The 16,764-nt window shown below is 37.9% G+C and overlaps 1 protein-coding gene across 11 annotated transcripts in view; it reads left to right on the top strand.

Annotated features, from left to right (window-relative positions):
* The first annotated feature begins 290 nt into the window (after positions 1-290).
* The window catches only part of CBLB (Cbl proto-oncogene B), a 258,206-nt gene continuing 241,732 nt past the window's right edge, over positions 291-16,764 (top strand). For 2 of the 11 annotated variants that reach the window (XM_058437557.1, XM_058437558.1), the window contains exons 1-3: positions 663-993; positions 2,130-2,311; positions 15,996-16,246. In XM_058437557.1, the coding sequence (XP_058293540.1) occupies positions 2,144-2,311; positions 15,996-16,246 (419 nt within the window). In that variant the 5' untranslated portion in view covers positions 663-993; positions 2,130-2,143. Of the gene's footprint in view, positions 312-347; positions 400-662; positions 994-1,314; positions 1,406-2,129; positions 2,312-15,995; positions 16,247-16,764 lie in introns of those variants that run through there. The other 9 variants (XM_058437554.1, XM_032150259.2, XM_058437553.1 and 6 more) reach the window with 7 other exon arrangements.

Below are 16,764 nucleotides of genomic sequence, written 5' to 3' on the forward strand. Positions count from 1 at the left end.
TTGGTCTGCAATCCGTCTAAAACTAACAGCAAAAGAGAAACTCAGAAACTTAGGAAGTTTTAGTTGGCAGTCAGGTGTCACCCCTAGCCTACTCTGTGAGATTTATTCTGCATTTTAGAAGCTCGGTGGCTGTTGCTCTTTTTTGATAGCCAACAAGAAGCAACGTCATAGACCTGTTTGGCTGCTGTCCTGGGTAGAAGGGTTTGGCAGCCCTAGGGAGATGAATTTCTCCAGCGTTGGGCCCGCCCAGAGCGGAGAAGCAACACCCTTCCAGCCACTACTCTGTTGCTATGAAACAAAAGACTAGGAAGGTAAGCGAAGCAGGAAGTCCCGCCTTTCAGCCCCAGATGACTTTGGCTCCCGATCCCGACGCTTACGCCCACCTGCCACCCCTTATTGGTTAGCTCCTTCGTGCCTTGCATCCCTTCGTCCATTTCCTTTCCCGTTTCCACTTTCGTTCCCGGGCGAGTCCAGGCCCCTCATTTCTCTCCGAGTCCAGCTCCTTTCTGACGTGCTGCGAGCGGGCCTTCCTCTGGGGCCATTGTGTACTGTGGAGGACGTGGACGGGGCGGCAGCGCGAGGAGGACGGGCGCCTCCCGCCCATTGGCTGCACCCGCTGTCGGGCAGTGCGCGGGTGCGCGGCACTGGCCCAGCGGCGCGCGGCCCCGCCTCCGCCCCGCCCCGCCCTGGGTCCTGTGTTGGCCACAGGGGTGGGGTGTCCAGCGAGCCGTCTCCTCCTCCTGCTAGTGCTGCTGCGGCGTCCCGCGGCCTCCCCAAGTCGGGCGGGAGGGGAGAGCGGGTGTGGATTTGTCTTGACGGTAATTGTTGCGTCTCCACGTCTTGGAGGCCTGCGCGCTGGGTTGCTCCTTCTTCGGGAGCGAGCTGTTTCAGCGATCTCACTCCCCGCCGGGGCTCCCCACACACACTGGGCTGCGTGCGTGTGGAGTGGGACCCGCGCACACGCGTGTCTCTGGACAGCTACGGCGCCCAAAGGCAAGGAGGGAAGGGGTCGCCGGGGAGGCTCTACACTTCTTGCCGGCTCGGGGGCCCGGGGGTAGCCAGGCGCGGGCCAAGGAGGAAGAGGGGACAACCCTGGCTCTCAGCTGCCGTTGCCGCCGCCGTCCAGTTTGAAGTGGGGCATTTAAAGACCAGAACCCGCAGGCCAGGGAGGAGGGAGAGGGAATCCAGGCAGACGGCGGTGAGGATTGCAGCCGGCGGCCGGGAGGCGCGTCCACCCAGGCGCCGAGCACAGTGTCCCTCCCGCGCCCTAGACGGACGGGGCTGCGGGCACGGGAGGGACACTTTGTCCCCTCCCAGTCCACCTTCCTCCCGCAGCTCAGACCCGAGGGGCCGGGAAGGGGCCTGAGCAGGGAAGGGACACAGGCGTCCTGAAACAAAGCTTTGGGTGAGAGCAGAGGCGAGGAGCAAGAGAAGTGAACTCCTCCTTTCCGTGGCCGCTCTTGTCAGTTTTCTCTCCGTCTCTTTTCAAATGGGCTATTTGTGTGTTATTTCATTTGGTTCTTGGGAATAACGACTCACCGCGTTGATCTAAAGAAAGGTGTTCGTGTGTCCGTAGTTAGTGGTTTTAGTGTGGGACATGTCCTGCGCCTTTGTTGACAACAGAGCTGTCCCTTAGGTTTGTGTAGAATAATTTTTATGTTTATATAACTTGGAGAAATCTAACAGTGAAAGTGAAGTTTCTGCGTAAGGCTCCCAAAATGTATGATAGGAGCTTCAGTTGCTCTAGTATTTTGAATTGGAATTACGGCAGGAGGGGAAGAACATTCTGTTTTTATCTAGGTGGAGGAAACCTGTTTAAGTTTTTTTTTGTGTGTGTGTGTGTGAGTGGGTATTAGTTCAGCCTTAGCTACTTGAAACGTGAGCAGGATGCATCTTTAACTCTTAGTATTGTAAAAGCAAATCTAGGATCATTGCTCCTAAAACTACTGTTTGTAAAGATTGAGAGTGTAAATTCACAAGCTTATTGATAAAGATGAATCTGGAACTTTTGGTTTTCTCTCATTGGTGGAGGAAGATGCAGTGGGTACAAGTTAGTCTCTTTAGTTTTCTGGTGGGTAAATATTTTCAAAACCAACTAACTTTTCTTTTTTTAAATCTGCCTTTTAAAGAACTAAAATTCCAGATGGCAAACTCAATGAATGGCAGAAACCCTGGTGGTCGAGGAGGAAATCCCCGAAAAGGTCGAATTTTGGGTATTATTGATGCTATTCAGGATGCAGTTGGACCCCCTAAGCAAGCTGCCGCAGATCGCAGGACGGTGGAGAAGACTTGGAAGCTCATGGACAAAGTGGTAAGTTCTGACGTTGCCTGTGCGAAACACTATTCACTTTGTCTGTTGGTTTCTCCGGATTTATTTATACTGTTAATTAATACCAACCATTGTTATGGCAACAGTCTTTTGATTTCAATTCATCATTTTTCTTACTTCAACTCTGTGTTTTTTGAAAAGTTGGATTCAAAGACTTTTTTTTTTTAACCTTTTATCCTTTCTACTCTTTAAGGTTCAGAGTTCCTCTACATGACTCAGTATGCAAAGTTTTAACCATTGGCTGCATTTTGTTGGTGTATGGCCATAGAATGCTTGGAAGTGTTTGTTCTGTCTTCTGTGAGGTTGTGTTACTCTTAGATAACAAAAGAGTACAAGCAGGTTATTTAAGTCTTTGAGCACTCATGACAATCATCTGGTATGATACTGAAAATATTTACTGGGGAAAGAAACAGATTAGTTCTTAAGTGAAGAAGCAGTATTTGAGGGAGTTTCCATTTTCATCTTTGAGAATTCATCTTCATTAAGAAACTTTTTTTGTTGTTAATGGGAGAGTTAACAGTTTCTTTCATCTACTATTCCATTTTGAAACAGGAAACCTTTCGATGGCACATTGTTTATTGTGAAAGGAAAATTTATGTTGGGGGTGGCGAGGCTGAGAGTATCAGAAACCTCTGTGGTTTCTGCATGTTGCTTTCAGACAAACTATAATTTCACAAGAAGAAATCAAGATGGGTGTCAGTATCCAGAGAAGTCAATCTGAATACCTTACAGAGATTTACTCAGCAACTGTAGCTGTCAGTATCCTACCTTACTAAGTATGATTATAAAATAAATTTAAGATGTAGCTTGCTGCTTTGCAAAAATTAATAATTCTTTTTTTTGAAGCAGTAACACTGTCCTGGATTTATTAGTAAATGTTTGTAACACGTTATGACTTTATTTCGTAGATATCTGGAACTAATTATAAGTTTAGTTGATGCAAGACTCAGTATCTTTATAACTGAAGAAATGGAGGTTTTAAAAAAAAATTTGTAGGGATGTGCCAGAGCATCCATGAAATCATGTGGTAACATTCATCTTTGCTTTGATTTGCTCCTGTCTGTAAATATTGGCTACAAAAGCCACTATCAGTAGTAGTAGCAATATACGAATGTGACAAGATTTCCATTATTTTCATTTATTCCAATGGAAAGGACACACAGATGAATGACTGGCCTGTCATTCTACAGGCAATGGTGCCAAATGCAGAGCCAGAATATTTTTGCCAGATAAATAGCCTTAGTTTTGGGCTTCAGTGTGACCTATTTAAGCTTCTGCCAATTTATTCAAATTGTTATATTAAAGTGCTCCAGACAGAACGACGTCATAGTGTCAGAATATTGCAACTTGCTGCTTGGGGTTCAGTTTTGATTTTAGCATTGGATACTTTAGAATAAGGACTATTCAATTGGAAAAATAGCATATATTTGTCAAGCACAATGCTGCCTATCTTGTCTTTGCTAAAGAGTGTGCATTTGAAGGTCACTCTCACTGCCTAAATCATTAGTTGGGGTAAGAGAAGGAATTCAAGGTTTTTCTCTAACTTACCTGCTACATAAGTGGACAGCAAATGGTTCAAATTCTATAAAGGGGCTGTTCTTTTTCCCCCACCCTCCATCTTGGAGTGGTCAGTATTTGTACATTTGTGAGTGTTAGGACATCAAATCAAAAAGATTTATATACGGAAGTGGTGAGCTATAGTTACTATAAAATTATTTTTGAAACATTAAAAATGATGTACACAATTTTGGTCTGTAACTGGTTGTTAACATAAGTTTTATTCACTTTTAATTATTTCACCATGAGTTATGGTAAAATAAATGGTTATTTGATCGTTAAACATCTGCTATTGTTTATTTTATTAACCCTTCTGTGGGTTTAGGTTTAGTTTCTCCAATTGAGAAACTTGACTCAACAAGGAGATCTATTATCAAAAGTCTCTACTTAGTGGGATGTGGGTGCGGGTGTTGGCAAATGTACATTGCCTGTTTATCTTCATTATTTGTCGAAGATGAAAATGGTTGTGTTCATTTGTGAATGTACCCAGGGGCTTTGTGGAGAGAAATCACATAAATTATTATGAAAGAATTCAGTATGTTTATTTTTACTCTTAAGATACAGTAAATAGAAAGGCGTTGGTAATTACTAATTGGCAGTATATAAGTGTGTAGTACAGAAACATCCCCCTCTTTTGTTTATCTTTTCTTATTTGTTAGTGGTGAAGGAAGTGGCTCATAATACCAACATTGTCCTGATGATTACATCAGGAACTTTATTATTAGTTCTGAAGTTAATCCCTTGACACATTACCTTTTTAAAAAAATACTGCAATAGCATGAATTTAGTTTGTAAATAACAGAAAATAGCAATTTTCAAGTCTAATTGGTAGGTATGTAAAAGGCAGAGTTAAGTGTATAGTTAATATTTTTTTCTTATGAAGCCTCTTTGTAAGGGTAGATCTTGGAAGTATAAATATGAACACAAGCTTCAATTTCAGTGTGTTTCAGCTACTAATAAAGTAAAATAACTATTTTTACAGGGAATAATGAAGCAGTCTTGGGTTGTAGGGGAAATATCTAGTGAGTATGTAGTTTTACCATTTCTTGGCCTCTAGAATTTAAAATGGTCAATTGAAATTGTTTCCAATTAATGTTCTGTTTTCAGAGGGCAGGCTTTTGCTCTAAGGTCACTGAGAATGGGAGAGTGTAATTGCTCAGTTGTGTTCCGTATAAGATGTAGAATGTTTTGTAACAGAAAATCAGTAGCACAGAGTTAGCATAGTCCATGCTTTGAGGAAAAGAATAGTAGATAGTAGCATATCCCAAAACATCCCATTTAAACAGATTTTCTGGCCTTAGTTCTATGTGTCAGTGTAATTTGATAACTGACCCAAAAGCACATCAGTGGATGCTTATTTGATACAGTGATAGAAGTATTAATCATGAATACTTATCTAGGCTCAAGTGCGCCCAGAATGAAGTGTGGAGTCTGTTCTGAAGCTACTCAAGAGACAAGGTTTCTTAAACACTTAATAAACATTTTTTGAGGGCCTACTGTGTTTCCACTGAGGGCTTGTTACTGGGGATATGAAGCTAGACAAGACATAATCCTGCCTTTGACCTGTCAAGGAACTCAGCAGTATCAGAGCCAAACACATAAATGGATAATTGCCATGTAGTATGGAAAGGGCTGTATTACAAACCCAAAGTACAGTGGGAACAGAGTAGAGAACATCGTCCTTGTTTTTCTGGCCAGTGTTCAGACAGTTTTCTGTCTGGATTCTGCTGGCCATTGCCTTTTAGGAACAGCATTATTGTGCTCTTGTTGGAAATGCTGAGGTGAGAGTAAGGAAATGATTACTAATTAGTATGGTTGGAATGATAATTTATCAGTGTGAGGTTCCTGAGCATGGTTTTCACAAGAATCTTAGCCAGGTGATGGAAAATAGAAGAAACAATTTTCCATCTAATAGATACTAAATGTAATGAGCATACATGGATGCTCGGAAAATTAGAAAATAATTAATTGATGCTAAAGAGCAAAGCATGCTAAGTACCTGCCTCAAATTTTTGTCTTGCTGTCCTTGTCATTTATTTTAAATTACATTACCGAAAGAATTTAAAAAGCATTTAGAAAGTGATGATGCCCAGTAGGCTTTTCTTGCCTTTTGCCCTCAGTCTATTTAGTACATTTTTCAAGCTTGAAATATAATTTATACTCCTTTTAATTTAATTGTGATCATAATATATTTTAAAGTTTGTCAATCAAGGATGCTTGGATTATATATAAATATTTTAAAGAATACAAGTAAACTTTCTTTTCTAAGCTGAGTTCCTCATATCTCTGAAACATATTCCATGTGGAGTAAAACAGGTTTTAGATGCCTATTGTTTGTGTTTACTGATTTGGAGACTCTTAGCTTCCTAGAGCCTTAAAACAAGGGATATCATTCATTTGAATTATACTTCTTGACATATTTCCTTTTCCTCACTGAAGTTGTTCCACCTTAGCAGAATCATGAGTCATAGTAGACTTGGTTAGGGGATAATAACAAATTGTCTGTACAGTTTTGTTTAGTACTCAGTTCAGTTTTGAATTTGTGTTGTGATAAATGAAGTGATCCCAAAGTTTGGTACATGACTTCTAAGAAAAGCTATTGATAAAGTAAAGGATTTAAAGGAATCCTACGAAGACTTAACCTTGGTTTATCCCTGTGATATAAGGCATTCATATAATGTAGGCCTTAATCAGTTAGTAATCTTTTAACTAGTACAAAATTTTTAGCATTCAGATTTTGAATCTATTTCTTTCTTCTTTTTAAAAGGTGCTTTATGTGCTGTCTGTTGATTTCATCATTCATTTATCAAATCTCAACTATGGAAAGACAGACATTTCCAAATAGCTATGCCATAGAGTAAAATGTAGTAAGTGCTTTAAGGTAGTATAAATAAAGTGCCGAGACATAGTATGTGGCAGAGGTGAACCATTGCTTGCTAAGGGTGAAAAGTTGGTGTAGAATGAAGCATGGAGGAGGTACTGTCCGGCTCATGGGTTGGATTCCAGTGTGATGGAGGACATTTAGGTTGAAGGAATGATAGATTGTTGAGTAAGAGAGGGGAAGTTAGGGGAAGATGATAGTGGTTTTAATTGCTTTTGTCAAATAATTTTGTCTTAATTTATTTGGTAGAAAACCATTGAAGGCTCTTAATCAGGGAGGGAAAATATCAGGGCTGTGCTTTGATAGAATTCTTACTTGACTCTGTAAAGCTTGGATTAAGAGAAAAAAACTGAAAGCAAGAGTAATGATCAAGAGGAATTAAAACAGTCTGGGCAAGAAATAATGAAATGCTGGCCTAGATAATTGGAAGTAGTTATAGCAAGTGTTAGTTCAGATGTGGGAGGCATTTTGGAGGTAAAATCTACAGGTCTTGGTGGCCCCTTAGAGTTAGAGGATGAAAGAAGGTGCAGTGAAAGTGACTCTTGAGGTTTTCAGCCTAGTTGACTCCGAAGGCAGTGATGCACTTAATGAAGCAAGGAACATAAGAAGGAAAAGAGGAAGTGTGGGGGTTAGTTTTTGGCCATGCTAAGTTCACCATGCCAGAGTGAATTTCATTTAAAGTCAGAAAATTAAGTGTACAGTTCAAGAGAGAAGTAGAAACAAGAGACACATATTTGGTAGATATTCTTAAAGAGATAGCATTTCATGCTATAGAACTGCCAGAGATTTCGGAGGAAGAGTAGAGGGAGCAATTCAGAGAAAAAGTCAGATAATTGAATTTTGGGGAGTTTGAGGGGTGTAATTAAATACCAGAAAAGGAAAGAGAATCCTACATAGATTAATGATGAGAAAGGTAGAATTAAACCATAATGATTTCCTAGGTAGAAACAGCTTTAAGAAGAAGATAAAATCTGAAGTTCTGATAAAACTAAGTTCAAATTCAAGTGGAGAAAACCAAACGGGGTGAAAAGTTAAGAAGTCATTGAATTGTATGGTTAGAGGCCATTACTGACCTTTGTAGAGCAGTTTAACTTATGTGATGGGGCGAGATTAAAATGAGTATGTGGATTATTTAAAAATTGTTCTAGAACTGTAACAACAATGAAAAGGAAGGGAGTTATGTTAGCTTGAGAGTTTGAACATCATTGAAATAACTGTGTGTGGGTGTGTATGTATGTGTGCACGCACCATAGGAGAGGTTCAAAGACTGGTGGGAAAAAAAAAGATTGATGGGAAAGGATGTAGTTAGGGAATGGCCTAAGATGCAAGGGAAAAAGAAATAGTTGAAGCAGTAGCATTCTAGATTAAACTGTGGGAGGGAAAGACTAGGAACAAGTAGAAGGGTTAATTAATCTTGGCAGATAAATGTAACTTCCACTTATGCGGGAGGAAAGCAAGGGAATATACAGAGAAGTTTTGAGGGAATTTGTAAATTTTATATTGGGGTGTCAGGAAGTGATTTAAGGCATAATATTTATAATGTTTAAACCATGTTTTTAATTTTGTATCATGAAATATGCAATATATATATTTTAACTAGTCTTCTAGCAATTAAGTGGGTAAATAGGTAAAAAATTAAAATGAAAATCAATTCTCATCTTTAATATTAAGTTCATCTTATTATACACTTGCTGTGACTTAAAGGATGCCACAGTGCTATTTTTATCCACTCTGCTTGGGCATGTATTAATAATATTATTACCTTTTAACTAAGGTTTCTTGTTTTTTGTTTTTAAGTATTTGTAGGTTGCTAGTTTTTTCTAGTAATGAAAGACACATTTTGAAAATAGCCAACAAATTTTATAGGTTTTTAACATAGTTACATTTAGATAATTGTTGAGCTTATATTATCTTACAGTATCAATGAAAAAAGTATTAATAGTTATAGTATTCTACCTGCTAAAAGATTTAAAAAAATATTAAAGCCCTACATCTTTTCCTAAGAGCCTCTTGGGTTTGAAGAAACCAGAGGATTCCATTTCAGCTGACAGGAACACTGACCTGGGCTTAGCCTTATTTCTTGCTTTTCTGCACAGAACATTCCAGGCTTTTTAAGGGTTTTAGGCAGCATGAGTAACTTTATGAGCTAAAAGAACTTCTAAAAATTGTGATCCTCAACAAACTGTTCGGTGCCCTTGGTCTAATTTTCATACCTTTGCAAAATCTGCAGGGATTTTGCCTTGTGATGGAATGTAAAATATGGAAGGGAGAAGAAATATTAAGAAGGAGATGGGGCTAACTATGTTCTGGACACAGTGCATAGCACCTTACATTTCCTCTTGTAAGAATTATAATATCCTAAGAGGTTTCCCGAAGAAGAACCCTGCCCAAGGTTGTAAAGCTAGTAAATGTTAGGGACAGATCCTAGGTTTGCTTGATTCTAATGTCTGTGTTCACAGTATGAAGAGTCAAGCACACTGCTCCGTGGAATAATATGATGCTTCCTTTTTCCAAAGGAGGTAAATCAAAAAGGCATTTCCCCTCCTCCACTCCCATATTTGATATTATAAAATTCTTCTCCAAATTTTGTACTCATTTTTAGGCAGCTTTATTCAATATAGTTATGGATATCCTATTTGTAATATAATTTTCCTGAGAGGTTCATCCTTACTTTGTTTGCTTCCTCCTCCTCTTCCTCCTTTCTGCCATCAAATATTTATTGCACATCTACTATATGCAAAGTTCTATATTAGGTGATAGAGAGAGACCAATGAGAAAGACTGTTCTTCACCTTTAAGGAAGTTCCATTCTCATTTGGAAGAAAGAGAGTGAACAGAATACACAATGGATGTTTTAATTACAACTAGTCAGTTCTTTAATGGTGCTTCTTAATGTCAATCTTCTGAAGACATCTTCGTGGAAAACCATAAAGGTCTTGGTAATTTTCTCTAAATTCAGCTGTGCTGGACTCATGATCAATTTTATATGCCAACTTTGTTTTGCCCAATTAATGTTCTATTAAAAAAGTGTATTTTTTATACTTTTTTACACTTTACATTTTTATACTTAGTAAAATACATTTTTATAATTTTTATATTTAGTAATTATTTGCTGCATTAAAATGGAAAGAACCCAAAGAACTCTTCGGTACCTGTTACTATAAAGATGTATATATATACTTTTAGGTAACTGTAATAAGAAACCTCTTCTAACATTTATAGGAGGAGGACAGGGCTTTCTTTCTTTTTTTTTTGAGACGGAGTCTCACTCTGTTGCCCAGGTTGGAGTGCAGTGGCGCGATCTCAGCTCACTGCAAGCTCCGTCTCCTGGGTTCACACCATTCTTCTGCCTCAGCCTCCCAAGTACCTGGGATTACAGGCACCCGCCACCACACCCTGATAATTTTGTTTTTGTATTTTTAGTAGAAACAGAGTTTCACCGTGTTAGCCAAGATGTTCTCGATCTCCTGACCTCGTGATCTGCTTGCATCGGCCTCCCAAAGTGCTGGGATTACAGGCGTGAGCCACCGCGCCTGGCCCAGGGCTTTCTACATTGTTTTTAAGAATGAGGCAGTTCACTTGAGAGTATATTACTTGATTCAGTATAACTGAATGCTCCATGAAGTGAGATGTGCTTTATAATGAAAGTCTTAACAGTATAGGCACAATTCCTTACTGTTGAAATTTTCATTTTATTTGGTAAAAGTCCTTTCCTATGTTTCACAGGCTGGTTTGAACCTTGTTTGCAAGGAATGTACTATGATCTAATACATTTTGATTACCTTTTGGCTGGAAGTTTTAATTAAGGCGCAGTCAGAAAACTCTTTAAATGCAAGATTATTCCAAGAATAAGTAATGACTTGGAAAATTCTTATAGCATTAGTAAATCCTGTTTTTGTATTTGTGCTTTTGCTTTGATATGGTTGAATATATGTATATAAATACATATTTATGTATTGGAATGCATAGCCAATATATTAATAATATATTTTTATTCATGTGAAACAATGCAGACTACATGTACAGAGAGAGTCTCCTTAAATATTTCTAATACATTTAAGCAAATATAAAACTCAGTTGTATATTGGTATGGAGACAGTTCCTGATTCTCAAGTCCAGCTATCAGGGTTCTGAGCAGTAACCTTAGTTAGGTTCTAGTTCTGTATTTCAGTATTGACACATCAAAAGGACTTGGTCCTGGTGATTTCCAAATTTTTTGAGTCAATGGCTATAGTGGAATTTTCAGCCTAATTCCAGTAGTAAATGTTTTGCCTTTTAGTTCAACAGAAAAGAGCAATATTGCTATCGAACCAATTCTTTTATGCACCAATCGGTGCCCTAAAAAGTTCATCATTTTATAATGTGACTACAGATTTGTTCTTTATCAAAGCTCTTCTGTGTTAGTACCAAGCTTCATTCTAGGAAGCAATTTAGGTATTTCTAGAAGAGTTGTAACCATTTGAATCTGAACTTGACCCTGGTGGTGAGCTTGGTTTTCTCTCTAATATACTGCTTTTAGAAAAGCAATTTTTCTTTCCTGGCTTTTGCAGCTCCTTGCACATAGCAGGTACTCAATAAATATTTATTGAATGGAATTGAATTTGACCTGCTTAGAAGTCATAGTCCTGATGTAGGGTTATTCATTTTTGGCAGAAGCTGTCATAAATCATAGGGTTTAATAGTAATCCAACTGATGAACTGTGCACTCAGTGGCATACAGTAGTTTAGCATTGTATGTTGCACTTTCCCAAGTGCAAATTTAGAAAACAGTTTAGCCTACAGAGCCTTGATGAGCTGACTCTGGCCTATTTCAGATCTCTTGTACTACTCACTCACAGCCTTCCTTCCTAGGCTCCGACCTTTTAGAATAACTGCATTTACTCCTCTCTTAACATGCTTGCTCTCTGGTGTCTCTTAAGTCTTAGCACACTTCTTTCCCTAGAATACTCCTTTTGGCAAATTTAAGTATGTATTTCCTGACACTCTTATGTGGAGATGAGTGAGCTGCTGCTTTTCTCCTGTAGCAGTTTGTACTTGCCTCCATCATAGCACTAAATTCTCCTGTAATTCTTTACCTAAGCCACCAGTCTTTCCCACTAGACAGCTGCTTGAGGGCAAGGGTGTGATTTATTCCTTTCTGTGTTCCCTAGAGCCTGAAAATGCCTGCCACATAAATGTTTGTTGAATTAACAAATGGGTCCTGAAGTTTATGTAAATTTGCAAATGAAATAAAATAAAAATGTAAATGAGTTTAGCAGGGATCATTAATTATATGCCTAATTTTAATTAAATTGTGATATAGTTAGAAAGATCAGCCCAAGATTCAGAAGATACAAGCTCTTGTATTGGATTAATGATATTTTAATGGTCCCTTAATCTTTCTAGTTCTTAGTTTTTTTAAATCTGGAAATGAATGGATTGGGTAGAATCTTTACTAAGATCCCTTAGAGCAAGAATTACATTGCTCTTAAGTTAATTATAGAGAACTACGTCTCTTCTGCCAGACTCTGCATCTCTTTGAATCAGGAAGTATGTTCTAGTCATCTATAATTTCTTAGCACTAAGCTCAGTACCTGGCATATAGTAGTTCAAACAATTTCCACCTGATAAAGCAATAAATTCCCACATGGAATTACAGTTTAAAATAAAGCAAATGAGAAAAAAGTTCAGATAAAGAATAGTGAATTAAATATTTGTAAAACGTAAACGTTTCTGTCAAAGAATATTTATGTGGAATGTCTGGAAAAAAATACCTGACAGAAATTTTGTATGTATCAGTTAAAAAGTTCTCTAGTAGAGGAAATGAATTTGAAGCTGCCTGGTCCCCAAACTAGAAGAAAATAATGTATCAGTCTGTGACATGTTACACCAAGTTTTATGTTGCTGAAATTAAACTATGCCTGCTGTAGAATGTTGGTGGCAATATTCTTGGTATTTATGTATACTTGTGATAGTATTTTTGGTTTAAATAATTTAAAAACCATATTCTTTTTCAAGCAGGATTTGTTAAATAATTGGCATATTTGGGACTTAATCTTTAGGGCAGAATGAACTCTGATTATACTAATGTATCACATATTATAAAGGGGGTAAAAAAAGCTCTGTCAGCCCTTTTCACTATAGTTTTGTAAAGATTTCCTGTTATTTAGTAAACGAGATGCCATCTTACCTTTCCAAGGACTTTCTTGGAGATAAAAATAATATTATTACTTTTTAACTAAGGCTATACCTTTGGGTTATTAATTTGAATACTTGATACTTTAGAGTTCAATTGTAAAAATAAAGGAAATAATACAATCAAACTATTTGTGAAAAAAAAATAGCAGTCAACCAATCCATTAATTTGTTGGTTATATACTCAACAATTCTGCTTTAAGGCATTGTTTACAAAGAGGAAGAATATAAGATCATGCCCTGGGTTAATGTGAAAAATATTATCTTAAATTAGAGGCTGATGGTTGGAAATTTGAACCAGATTTTTCTCCCCATCTACTCCCCTCAAAAAAATCCCTGATCCCCAGTGATTTCTTTTCTTTCTTTTTTTTTTTTTTTTTGAAATGGAGTCTTGCTTTCTTATCCAGGCTAAGTTCAGTGATGTGATCTCAGCTCACTGCAACCTCTGCCTCCTGGGTTCAAGTGATTCTCCTGCTGCAGCCTCCTGAGTAGCTGGGATTACAGGCACCTGCCACCACACCCAGCTAATTTTTGTATTTTTAGTAGAGACAGGGTTTCACCATGTTGGCCAGGATGGTCTCGAACTCCTGACCTCATGATCTGCCTGCCTCGGCCTCCCAAAGTGCTGGGATTACAGGTGTGAGCCACTGCGCCTGGCCAATTTTTCTAAGAAAGTAAGTGTGATAGTGTGTATAAGAGTACTCTTCAAATTTGTTGGTTCCTTGATTTATTGTGTTTGTTATGCTTGAAGTTATTATAGTTCAATTGTTTATTTGTCCCAGGCACTTTTATGGGTGCCCAGGGGCAGATCCATGTTTTATGCCCCCTGAAACTTATGTAATTTGAAAGAATCTTTCTAAATATAAAGAATACGAAAGTACAAACATCAAATTTTGTATGAAAGTGAATTTTTTTGTAGAATGAGAAAAATCCACCAAGCACTATAATTTTTAAAAAGCTGGTATATCTACAAGTGATTAGAGAAATAATCTAGACTAGTTTTTGGCTCTGTACACTTTATACTTTGATTATCTTCCATTACCACATATACTTCCAGTTTTGGGTGCCATGAAACACATTCAAATTGTCAGGTTTGAATTGGATTTCACTGTTCCCATGGTAGGCTAGTCAGCATTGTGGGCACCTCAGGTATTTCTAAAACCATCTTTTAAAAAAAGTTCTATTACAGGTTTTAAAAATATTGTATTTATTTAAGGTGTATAACATGATGCTTTGATATATATACACATAGTGAAATGGTTACTACATCAAATAAATTAACATATCCTTCACCTTCCATAATTTCCTTTTTGTGGTAAGACCATTTAAACTCTGTTCTCTTAGCAAATTTTCAGAATACAGTATTATTAGCTATAGGCCTTATTCTGTACATTAGATCTCCAGTCTTAATTATCCTACATAACTGCAAATTTGTACTCTTTGACCTTCTTCTCTCCATTTCTTCCCCTCCCCATCCCTGGGGCCCACCCACTGTTCTACTCTCTGTTTCTTAGTTGCTTAACTCCTTTTAAGATTCTGCATATGAAAATGAGATTATATATTAATAGTATATTCTTTCTTTGCCTGCCTTATTTCAGTTTCATTGGGATTGCTGACAGTAATTAAACCATTTTACAGGAGTGACTGTATGCCTCACATATACCTTCCACTAAACTCAAAGTAAATGTATCTTCAACTCAAATTTCCATTAGCCAGATTCTAAAAATACCCACAGCCACTCCAGTGCCACCCAACAGGAGGCTTTAGCCAATTATGTTTAAGATATTATGCTCTTAGGCCGGGTATGGTGGCTCACACCTGTAATCCCAGCACTTTAGGAGGCCGAGGTGGGTGGATCATGAGGTCAGGACTTCGAGACCAGCCTGACAAAGATGGTGAAATCCTGTCTGTACTAAAAATATAAAAATTAGCCAGGTGCGGTTGCAGGCACCTGTAATCCCAGCTACTTGGGAGGCTGAGGCAGGAGAATCACTTGAACTTGGGCGGCAGAGGTTGCAGTGAGCTGAGATCGTGTCACTACACTCCAGCTGGGGTGACAGAATGAGACTCCGTCTTAAAAAAACAATAAAATAAAATAAGATATACTCTTGACAATTTTACAAAAAAATATATAACAAGGGCCTTAGAAGAGAGCCATGTATCTTTATGATCTTTATGTGAACATTTAACCTTTTGTAAGAGTGCTGTCCCATTACACTACATAATGCTATTGTGCAATTCTCAATGATTTCATTTGAAAGTTATTTATGTGAAGAGTTCATTATGCCCTTTCTGGAGGGATAAGAATGTGGTGGACTACTTACTCTTGGCTAAATCACATGAACATGTAGAAGTGAATACATTAGTTGGATTACTACCTTCTCTGGCCGGCAGAAGGTACTTTCAGTTCTGCAGGCAACCCCTGAACGCCCCAGTGGTTGGGCGGCACCTGCGATGGGATGACTGAACCGTTATATGCCACATGTTTATAGGCGTGGTAGACAGTATGGGGAGGTGGAAAAGACAGGTTCTGACCTGACACACATTTACTACTTAATACGAATTGCACCTCTTTGTTTTTTTCTCCTTGGGGTTCAGGAACAGTACACCAAAACACTAATTAACAAACTATGAGACAGCAACAGCTGGGAATTCAATGTAGAAAAATAGCATATAAATGTGAGACATTGGTTGTCAACAGAAAAGGCCCATTTCCTCATTTTTATTAAAAAAAAAAAGACTATCGGTGATATACAGTGATTAGCATACTGGAGTTCTTTTAAGCTATGCACAAGGAGGTTATCTTAGAATTAAACTTTAGAGGTTCAAAGTACGGGTTATGATATAGAAAAGATTGAATGGTAGGAGAACAGAATAGGATTTATTTATATTATGACAAACGTGACTATTTGTCAGTTAATAAATTGAAGGTAGTAAGTTAAGATCATAATTTATATTATGGAAAAATGAAGAAATAGGACATGGTTCTATAACTTTTTAATTTTTCTGTGAAATAAAATATTATGATTTATTTTATTTTTATCTTTGTTTTTAGGTAAGACTGTGCCAAAATCCCAAACTTCAGTTGAAAAATAGCCCACCATATATACTTGATATTTTGCCTGATACATATCAGCATTTACGACTTATATTGAGTAAATACGATGACAACCAGAAACTTGCCCAACTCAGTGAGAATGAGTACTTTAAAATCTACATTGATAGCCTTATGAAAAAGTCAAAACGGGCAATAAGACTCTTTAAAGAAGGCAAGGAGAGAATGTATGAAGAACAGTCACAGGACAGGTAAGAAGAATATTTCAGATGTTTTGGTGTAAAGGTCATTTATGTTGCTTTTTGCTTAATAGTTAACCTAAACGTCACCATGTAATTGTTTTGGGGTAAATGTGAATCACTTTGTATATAGTCATGTGGTACTTAACGATGGGGATACTTTACAAGAAATGCGTTTTTAGACAATTTCATTGTTGTGTGGACATGATAGAGTGTACTTACACAGAGCTAGATGGTATTACCTACCACACACCTAGGCTGTATGATGTAGCCTATTGCTCCTAGGCTGCAAATCTATACAGTATGTTACTGTACTGAATATTGTGGGCAGTTGTAACACAATGGTAAGTATGTGTGTATCTAAATATACCTAAACATAGAAAAGGTATGGTAAAAATACTGTATACAGGCTCATGCCTGTAATCCCAGTACTTTGGGAGGCTGAGGCGGGCAGATCACTTGAGGTTGGCAGTTCGAGACCAGCCTGACCAACATGAAGAAACCCTGTCTTTACTAAAAATACAAAATTA

Source organism: Hylobates moloch, unplaced genomic scaffold (assembly GCF_009828535.3).
Source record: "Hylobates moloch isolate HMO894 unplaced genomic scaffold, HMol_V3 SCAFFOLD_4, whole genome shotgun sequence".
Lineage (NCBI taxonomy): Eukaryota > Metazoa > Chordata > Mammalia > Primates > Hylobatidae > Hylobates > Hylobates moloch.